The sequence below is a fragment of the Rhea pennata genome, chromosome 10, assembly GCF_028389875.1.
Source record: "Rhea pennata isolate bPtePen1 chromosome 10, bPtePen1.pri, whole genome shotgun sequence".
NCBI classification, from domain to species: Eukaryota; Metazoa; Chordata; class Aves; order Rheiformes; family Rheidae; genus Rhea; species Rhea pennata.
The window spans coordinates 22355196-22365047 of NC_084672.1; the positions used below are offsets into that span (position 1 = coordinate 22355196).

At 57.0% G+C, this 9852-nt stretch overlaps 1 protein-coding gene across 4 annotated transcripts; it reads right to left on the reverse strand.

Annotated features, from left to right (window-relative positions):
• Positions 1-1170: 1170 nt before the first annotated feature.
• Positions 1171-6214, reverse strand: ISLR (immunoglobulin superfamily containing leucine rich repeat). 4 transcript variants are annotated; one of them, XM_062584126.1, is made up of 2 exons: positions 6146-6214; positions 1171-3986 (listed from the first exon to the last, which is right to left on the reverse strand). In XM_062584126.1, the coding sequence occupies exon 2, from the start codon at positions 3976-3978 to the stop codon at positions 2713-2715; it is 1266 nt and encodes a 421-aa protein (XP_062440110.1). In that variant the 5' UTR covers positions 3979-3986; positions 6146-6214; the 3' UTR covers positions 1171-2712. The 4 variants fall into 4 exon arrangements, with proteins under 4 accessions (XP_062440110.1, XP_062440109.1, XP_062440108.1 ...); XM_062584125.1 differs by lacking the exon at positions 6146-6214 and adding an exon at positions 5960-6102; XM_062584124.1 differs by lacking the exon at positions 6146-6214 and adding an exon at positions 5954-6102.
• Between the last annotated feature and the right edge of the window lie 3638 nt (positions 6215-9852).

The window sequence follows — 9852 nt, forward strand, 5'->3', positions numbered from 1 at the left end:
CGACTCTGCGGGGTCTGCTTGCGCCGGGGCCGGCGGGGTTTGGCGCTGCTTGGCAGGCAGCTGGCTGTGCTCGGCTCCAGCCCCTTTGCAAGGGGGTCCTGGCTGTCTCCAGCACTGGCGTGTCCTCTGCAGGTGGTTACCGGGCAGAAAGGGCCACATCTGACTGCTTTCAGAAAGATTTTTGTTGGCAAAGTTGATGATTTGGCAGCGTCGTCATGGGGCCAGAAGACTTTCTAGCATAGCTTACGGCTGTTGCGAGCCCAACCCCCTCTTTATGTTTGTATCCTCGACTCCAAAACAGAGCTGACGTTGCAGGGGTAAGTGCCCGTACGTACCTTTTCCTAGGCAGGCCGGGAGGGGAGGGCACTGGTTTAAGTAACATTGAGGCGACTGCAGGATGAGCTAGTCTGCAAGTCTGGAAAGGCTGTGATTTGAAAATTTTAAAAGTTCTCTGAAACAGACTTGAAACTCTCTTCCTGGCATTTAGCCTCTCAGCACTTGTGTTTGGGCTGGGATTTCTTTTTTTCACCCTTTCTGCCTGTAATGGGAAAAATATGCGTCCGCCCGTTCGCATCAAAGGCCTTTCCTATGAGGAAGTGCTAGCTGTCTCCAGGCTGAGCCCTCTCCTCTGCGAGAGACCGCAGGAAGGCAGGAGACCTCGGTGCACGCTCGTAACGGCGACCCGCTCCCGCAGGAAACGCTGCGGGGAGGCGGGTGAGGGACAGCTCGAGCCCGTGCAGAGTTTGCCGGCTCTGCCTTCCCCTCCCCACGCAGGCTGCGGAGAGCCTGGCTGGGGGGGACTCCGTGCCCTCCTCCACGGCCGTCCTGGGGGGATGCTACAGCGCAGGCTGGATCTGAGGAGGGTTTCAGGTGAGGTGGAGGAAAAAGGGCTACTGCATCCCCTTCCCTTTGCTACCCAGCCCTTAATAGTCATGTGCAAGCCTGGGCTGTAGTGGGGAAGGCAGGTGTAAGTTATAGCTACAGCTCATGAGGGGCTATGGACAGGGGCTTCCTCCCTCCTGTGCCCCCCTAGGACTAAGCAAAGAGGGGTCGGGGGGGTCAAGAACCCACCCCACCTGAAGCAAAGGGGGTCTGTGGGGAGGTCTCTGGTACCCTGGCTAGCGGTGGGTGCAGGGAGCTTGGGGGCAGCACAGAGGCAGCTTGCACCAGTTCGTTTAAAAGGTATTTATTGTGCTTGGCACTTTGAGATGTCCACACAGCTTCGGATACAAGGCAATCTGTCTGCAGGCATCTCCGTATAGCTCCTACAGGACAAGCACTAGCAGAAGGCACGGGGAATGAATACATCGCGCAACAGGGAACGAGCGGTCCTGCAGGAGACGGGAGAACCCACAGCCCTCCTCTTTGCAAGGGTTGGACTGTCACTATGTTGGGGTTGAGGGGTAGAGAAGCTCAGAGCTTCTCCCGTGAGACAACGGGATCTCCCATGCCACCCTGGGACACATGGGTACGGAGTATATGTCCCATACAGGAATGCTAAAGCGCTAAGGAGAATTGTTTATGGTACTGCAGGGCAGCTCAGCCTCTCTGTCGTCCTGGCTTTCCAGCTACCAGTCTACCTTCCTCCTTCCCATACCAGTTCCTCCCCGTCCAGCACTGAGCCTCTGCTCAGCTTCCCATCAGAGAGGAGCACTGAGAAGTGATTTAGGTCTCTCTGGGCTCGGTTCCCCTCCTGTTGCTGAAGTCTGAGGCACGTTTGGAGCCAGAGCAGCTCGGTGGGTCCAGCCCAGCCGAGCATTTCAGACAACAGGCTTCAGTGGAAAAAGGTGAGAATCAGCCATATCACACCTGGGAGAGTGTAGCAGGGCCTGATCCTGCAAAGTGCAGAGAGCCTCCATGCCTGGGAAGGGTGCAGACACCTTGGATGCTCCCAGGATCCAGGCAGCAGGAGCTGGTTTGTGATCCTATGGGGATGAAGACAGTGGAAAAGCTTCCACTGCTCTGCAAAAAAATTTGTACCCATGGCCTGGTACAACATGCCTTTACTCCTCCCGAGCATTCCTGAACTGCTTACACAGCACTACTGGTATCTGTCCACCTAGAGCCACATGCCTAGTGACCCCAGGACCCAGAACCAAGGCTAATTCTCCAATCTCAGACTGGCTTTTATACTGTTAGTGTTTAGCGTGACGTTGGTAGTAGGACAGTTAAGCGCCTGGCTAGCAAATGGACCAGGTGTCTGGCCATCTGGCTCACTGTTGGGATCTGCTCTTTGCTTTCCTTACGTGTCGTTGGACTGATGAGATTCTCTTTGCAAAATATCACCTCCCCTCCCTCACTGCTGTGCGCTACTGCAGACAGAGGAGGGGTCGTGGTGGTAGAGATGGGCTCCCAGGCTGGGTGTCATTTCCCCTATCAAAGGTGGCCTTTTTTCCTGCAGCCGTACTTTGGTCTTGGAGCAGAGCTAAGTTAGGTTGCAGATTTGACACCTGGAAGGAGGCAGGCATGGTGAAGAACTGCTCTCAGATCTGATTTCATTCCGGCTTGTTTAAAGCTCTTGACTTACGGAGCGCAGCCCTGATTCCCATCTATCGAAGGGTTGAAATACTAGGCCTGGGCTTGAGTCTCAGATTCCCTTTGACTCCTGACCTCCTGCGGTTCCCAGAAGCTCAGCAAACGCATGGCACTACGTGAAGATAAATGATACAGCAAGAGAAGGAAGCCCCAAGGCACTATTTCCTTCTCCTTCCTTCAACAACAGAGAGTGATGCCCAAAGTCAGGAGCAGGGTCCCCAGCCAGATTTGAGACACTCCTCCAGCCTTACTCTTTGACTCCCTTGGCATATGGTAAACGATCACCAGCTTCTCTCCGGCACCAGAGGGATCCAGTTCATCTCCCTTGTAGCAGCTCCGACCTCCCAGGTGGCTGGCCTGGGGGGCATTTCGGAGCAGGTCATCAGCTGGATTCTCTGACCCGGCCAAGGCCACGTTGACTGAGACCTCCCGCGTGCCTACATCATTGACAGCTAGGCAGGTATAGATGCCTTCATCATCTTTGCTGAAGTTGGGGATGGCCATGGTGCCATTCTTAAAGACCAGGAAGTGCTCCTGGCTCTGCTTAGAGAGCTCAGGACGCAGGATGTTCCCATTTCTTGCCACGTTGGGCCCATTGATCTCGATGCTCCGGCTGGAGGTCTGGATCTTCCACCTGATCTGTGGTGGGGGATTGCCCGCCACGCTGCAGTGCAGAGTGAGGGTGAGGCCATCGTACATGACGGTGTTGTCCAGATTGGAGAGGTAAGTGAGCTGCACAGAGGGGGCAACGCAGTAGTGGTCGGGGATGTCAGTTACAGCCCTCCCTTTGAGCCTGCTGGGAGCCACGCACAGGATAGACCCCCCCTTGGTGATGGAGACAGAGGTGTTTTCAGTCCACTTCTTCAGCCAGAAGACCTTGCAGGAGCAATTGAAGGGGTTGTTGAAGATCTGCAGCTGGGACAAGGAGGGTAGGTTGTCAAAAGTGCCCTCAGCCAGAGTGGTCAGGTCATTGTCATTGAGCCACAGGGATCGCAGGTCCTTCAGGGAGTAGAAGGCGTCCCGAGGCAGCCTGGCCAGGCGGTTGTTGTTCATCTTCAGGATCTGCAGGCCACTGAGGTTGCGGAGATCTTTCCAGGGGAAATCCACAATCTTGTTGTGGCTCAGGTCCAGGTTCTTCAAATGCACCAACTGTGCAAAAGTGCCTGGCTCAATGGAGTTTATCTGGTTGTAGCCCAGCCACAGCGACTGCACTTCGGGAACCTCGGAGAAAGAACTCTCCCAGAGCGAGCTGATCCTGTTGGCCGACAGAGTGAGGATTGTCACGTTGGGCGACAGCCCCTCTGGCACCTCCTGCAGATCCTTGTAGGCACACTCCGCCAGCAGGCGTCCGTTCTTCTTTATGGAGCAAGTACAGGTCCTGGGGCAGGCCAGGCTGGACCTAAGGAGAGCGGCAATGCCAAGGCAGCAGAGAAGCAGATTCATCCTTTCTCCTGAGAACAGAGACAGGGAGGGCAGTGAACAGGATGCCACATTCTCTGTCTCCCTGGGACATGGCTGTGGGTCTAGCTGAGTTGGGGATTTGCTTTTTCCTTGCCAAGTAATGACAGGAAACAGCAAAGGACTGAAACATCCATGTGATTATCCACAGAAATTCAGCTGCTGTGGTAAGGAGGCTATTTAAAATATTCCCTAATCTGAGTAAGGCATTTTCATGCAAAGAACAGAGCATTCAAATACCTATGTGAGAAGAGCTGGCCAGAAACTCCCCACTAAAATATTTCCTTCCCTTTCCCCTCTGCCCCCCCCCCCCCCCAGGAAATGTTTCTTCAATTAATCTTTCACAAAATGTCACCAGCCCAGGCCCTTTTCCCCAGGTAAACAGGCTCTTTTGGAAACCCTATGCCCCTCTGGGTTTTGAGTGGGAAGGGCTCTTTCTACCTGAACAGTCTATTCTATTTCTACTAAAATTAGTCCAGGCAGAGCATCAAAATACTTTCAGAAGCAGCCTCAGCTGTCCTCTTTCCCCAAGCTATCACGCTTTCAGGATTTTCAGCACACTTTCAGACCTCAAACCAACCCACAATCTCCACATTTTCCACATCATGGAAAAAAACCAGTCTCTAAATGGCTTTTTCCCAGCAAGAGCGATTGGGGTCCCTGACTGCTGGAAGTCTTTAGAGCTAAATGTCTCTGGCTTCTAATCTCACTGCTAACTCCTTACTCCCCTTCCTGATGGCTTGCCCTTGTCCGTCCCCTGCGTAGGGGACCGTGTACGCGTACAGCTCTCACCATATGGTGGCCGTGTCCTACCATGGAAAAGGTTAACTGCTGCTCTGCGAGGAGCTGGCAGCATGACCCCTTTGTCTTGTAGGCAAGTTTTACTGCTACTTCCATTCCTCAGCCCTGTCATTTGGAGCAGGAGGGGGGAGATTTCGTTGGCAATAAAGACACTGTATAAGAAGCCCTTCACAACAGCTGGGGGGAGAAGATTTGATGTTGCAAAAGCTGGGGTGGGATGGACGAACGGGGACACAGAGGGCCCCATCCTGATTCTATGGGCTCCACAGGGACACATACGACCTGAGCTGGAGTTCAAGGGATGGGGAAGGATCCCAAAGGGCTCCTGGAGCCTGAGGAAATGTGAGTGACCAGCAGCATGAGGGGGCCTGGATTTTTTAAAGCCCCCTGGATGGTTCAGCTTCTGGGTGCTCTAGCCCCACCGGCTCAGTCAGGTGTTGGCTCCTCGTTTGCAGGGGCAGATCCCCTGGCCACCAGGTGCTGATGCCTCCGGCAGTGGGACGCACTGGGGAGCAGGGCTGGGAGCTCAGCCCCGCGGGCAGAGCCCTGTCCCACCCCAGCTCGGCTACCTAAGGAGGGGTCACGCCGCGGGGGCCGCGCCGTGGGCGCTCCCCGGCCGCAGCTCCCGGCTCCGTCCTCACACTCCTCGCAGCACCGTCTCGGGACCCCCCGAGCCCGGAGCCCTTCCGCCAGCCTCCCCCTCGGAGCTCGGGGGGGGGAAGGGCTCAGCTGCCCCCCGGCGCTGCGCCGCCGCGGAGCAGCCCCCGCCGCCCCCGGCCTGGGCTCCCCCCGCCCCGGCCCCGGCCCCGGCCGCGCACGGCCGCGGGCGGCGGCGCTGGGCTCCCCGGGCCTGGCCGTCCCGGGAGCGCCCCGGAGGCGCAGTTACCTCCTCCGCGGCTTCCTCGCTCGCTGCCCCGCGGCTGGTGAGGGCCGAGGGAGCCGGGGGCGGTGTAAGCACCGCCGGCCGGAGCAGCGCAGCGCATACCAGAGCCGTGAATAACCATCCCTCCCGGCCCGGCCCGGCCCGGCCCGGCCCCGGGCGAGCCCCGGCCGGGCACCGGCCCGCCGCTGCTCCCCGGCCGCGGCGAGCCCTGCCGGCTCCGGGCCCCCGCCTCCCCCGGCCCGGCCCCCCGCGCCCCGGCCCCGTCCGTCCCTTCACCGGCACCAGCAGCTTCCATGGGGACGGAGGCCAAGTCCTTCCTTCCCCGCCGCGGCTCCGGCGCTGGAGGCTGCAGTGAGCGGCGGAAGCAGCCGCGCTGGAGGGACCGGGGGCTCCGGCTCCCTCGGCCGGGACCAGGCTTCTCCTCCCCCTCCCCGTCCCCCGGGCCCTTTTGTTTTCCATGGCACCGACCCACACCAGATCTCGTCTTCCCAGGCCCTGTGATCGGCAGGGAAAATAACTCCAGGGCCTTTTCTCCCCCCTTGCCCTCCTCCCAGTGAATTCCTGGTGGGGCCGAACCACTTCTGGCCTGGATCTCTGCCCCTGGAGCTGTTGGGCTGCGCAGCTCCAGCCTGGGCAGGCAGGATGCTGGGTGCAGCACCCAAAGGCTCTGCATCCTGGGGATCCAAACCCCACACCTTGAGGTTCAGGCCAAAGGGGACCTCTCCAGCCTGGCTGTCCTCGCTGGGGACATCTTAGGGACATCAGGACCAAGAATGACTGGTTTCTGATGGAAGAAGGTGAGACAGCTGTCTGCTGAGTTGCTTCTCACAGCTTCTGTGTCTCAGGGGCCAGTGGGATGTCCTGCTGCAGGGCTATGTGGAGTCAGGGTAGGGTGAGAGCTTCCCATGGCTTCCCGACGCTTCCCATGAAAGGTGACTTGCCACATCGGCTCTGTAAGATGGGAAAACTCACCCACAACACTGATTTCAGGAGACCCAGCCACAGCTCACTGTCTTCACACTTGTGCTGACGCAACTGTCACTAAGGCCAGGCTGTGAACAGGATTGGGGTTAAAAATAGTGTTGTGGAAAGGAGAAGGGGATTATTTTGACTAAATCAGTTCATTGGGCAGGCTTACAGCTCAGCATCAACACGGCTGGGGGACTCGCAGGCTGCCAGGGGTTAAGACAAGCAGCTGGGAGCAGGAATTTTCTGTTCCACACTTCAGACCAAGTTATGGCAGCATAAACCCACTGTGGTGGGATCAGTATCTGCTTTGCAAGATATTGGGGGAGCAGCATTCAGTCACTGGCCTCCTTAGCTATGAAGCTTTGATAGGGCCAGGAAGGGGTTACTTCCTGGCCCCCTTTTTCTTGCTGCCCTGAAGCATGAGGCTAAGCTGCAGCTATCCTGTTAGTTGCTCCAATGAGCACCAAAACTTGGCAGTATTCTAGTGTCAAAGACATAAATTTGCCTTGTTCTTCTCTGACCTTGCCATGGAGAGACCCCGTGGGTTGATATTGCTGGCATCCCTGATCCTGGAGTGTGTTGGATCAACGTCAGGCTGGAGATGCATGGCCTTAACGGCAGAGCCTCTGGTCTGCACCAGACTACATCACCTACTGACCACATTGGCACATCCTAATCAGCTTCAGAGGACATCTGGAAGTGTTCTGGGATTTTGAACCAGGACATAGAGCAGGACTGCCTTTAGAGGAACTGGTCTAGTTCTGCTTGCTTACATCAGTGAAGCAGATCAAAGATACTGCTCTGGTTAATTCTGCAGGGACCCTAGGACTTGCACTTCCTGGATCATTGCTTGAAGATTTTTCATCTCATTTCACCCCCCCCCCCCCCGGACACCACGGCTGTGGGGAAACAACAGTGTTACTGCTTCCATGCCAGCTGTGGATGCCCTAGAAGAGGTCTGAAGCCGCTGTTACCGTGCAGCTGCATTATCACGCAGCCCCACGTAGCCTGTACGCAGCTGCTGGGTTCTTGCTGCCTTCTGCAGGGTCTCTGGCCCTTTCACCTGTGTCATCCCCACAGGAGACACAACCAAGGACCCCATTTCAGTAGCACTGGGTGAGATCTCTAATCTTGGGGTGGCCATAACAAGGAGAAACCTGTGCTGTTATTTTGCCTTGAGTTCTTTATCTAGGGTGAGGGATAATTTGGGGGCAGGAGGTGATAGAGGTGAAAGTCTCTTTATTTTGGGATTGACGTGGGCAAACAGTGCCATACAGCTTCACAGAGCTTAGGAGCGTTTGGTAGAGTGACTCTGACCATTGCTCCATGGTGCTTGTCAGGCTGGTCTGCCTGGGTGCAAGGTGCTGCACGTGATCCGAAAAGCCACACTCTTCTTCCTCCCAGTGATGTGTCGTTCAGAGGGAGAGGTCTGTCATTGCCCAGCTGGAGGAAATGAAGAGCCTCTGGGGACTTGCGGTGGCTCCTTCCCCTGCATGCTGCAGGGGGATGCGGAGGGCTGGAGACGTGAGGGGCAGGAAGGAGGTGAGCAGTGGGTGGAGGTATCTGTTCCAGCACCCAGCCGGGGCCTGAATGAGCTAAGGCAGAGCAGAAAAGGTCTCAGGGGCCTCTTGCTCCCCAGGCGTTCCTCTGTGGTCCCCCCAGCCTGCGAGCGAGGATTACGAAGCGGTGAGGAATGCAACCCCCACGCTGGGTAACCAAAGGCAGATGGGGAGAGGAGGGAGGAATGCGCAGGGGGTCAGCGCGGCCGGGCCGCTTCCTTCGCCGCTGCAGTCGGAGCCCTCGGAGGCTGGGAGCCGGGGTGCCGGGACGCAACCCCCTGTGCCTCCCTGCCTGCCCCCCCCCCGCCCACTTGCACTGGCACTGGGACAGCAGAGTAGATCACAGGGTGAGGGTGCCGTTGTGGGGAGAGCGGCTCGTTGCCCATCGCTCATCACCCATCACCCACGGGCACGTCCCACTGCAGCTCGGCATTAGAGCCGAGGGAGGGAGGAGAGCAGATGTCCCCCCCCCACCCAAGCTGCGTGGATCCAGGCCACCCCAGGAGACAGACTCAACCCAACAGGCAGGGTCCTTGGGCTGCAGGCTTCAGAGAAGGGTTAATGCCTTAGGAAGGGGCCGAGCCACAGCCACGCTGTCATGACGCATTAACCCTTTCCATGCAGCACCAGCCGGCAGAAATAGCCTGTGGACATGGGAGCGGGGCAGGATGCGGAGCTCCATCCCCAACCCCTTCTTATGCCTTTGGCTGTCCAAGCACTAATTAGTGCCCTCCTGAAGAGGAGCAGATCTCAGAGTAATCCAGCACGGGTGGGTATCTCATCATAGCGAGAGTCCCTGTAGATACATTAGACGGGGAAATCTATTACTCTCTAATTAAATGGAGACAAAAATGATTGTTCTTTTCCTATTCCTTGTGTGTTTCAAAGCATAAAACTCAATTAAAGTGTATTCGCAGAAGGGGATTTGTCTACAGCGGGGATTCTCCATTTTGCACACGCTTTTAAAAGCTGAGCAAACACCTGGGCCACCGTGGTGGTGCTTCAAATTTCTTGGCTTTGGGGGCATTTTTGTGGGTGCCCCCCACTCACCGCCCCCTCGCTCACTGACCTCCTTTGTCTGTCTTCTCTGCGCTCCCTTTCTTTGCCATACGAGAAAGATGCAGAGCCAGCAGAGGCTGGACTTAAAATAGAAAGCCATCCTCTGAAGGATGGAAACACATATGTTCTCGGGGGGGCTCTGCCAGGCTGCAGAGGCCGGTGTTTTGGGGTGGGTGGGGAGTGCACTGGGGGGTGCCTGGCTCCCGCCCCGGCAGTGCCCGGGGCTGCGTGGTCTCTGCACGGTGTCTGGGCAGAGATGAGGATGCGCGTGTCCGTGTCCAGGCAGTGCAGCCCTCCCCTCCCTGGGCTTACAGGTCTGGAGTTTGCTGTCCTTTGCCTCTCATGCATTTCCCTGGCCCCTGCTACCGGCTTGTAAACCTCGGGTACAAATCAGGCATCCTGAGCCAGCTCTGGTGCTGGTGCGTGTGTGACCGTCCCTGTATCAGACTGGCCTCATTTATATGGCAGGACATGGCCTCTCAGATAGGGGCAGTATTCGTGTCACGGGCACATAGCCGAGTAGCTCCAGAAAAGAGATGGAATTAAAGCCAGGCTTAGCCTTCTCGGTGTAATTGTGGGCTTAAATCA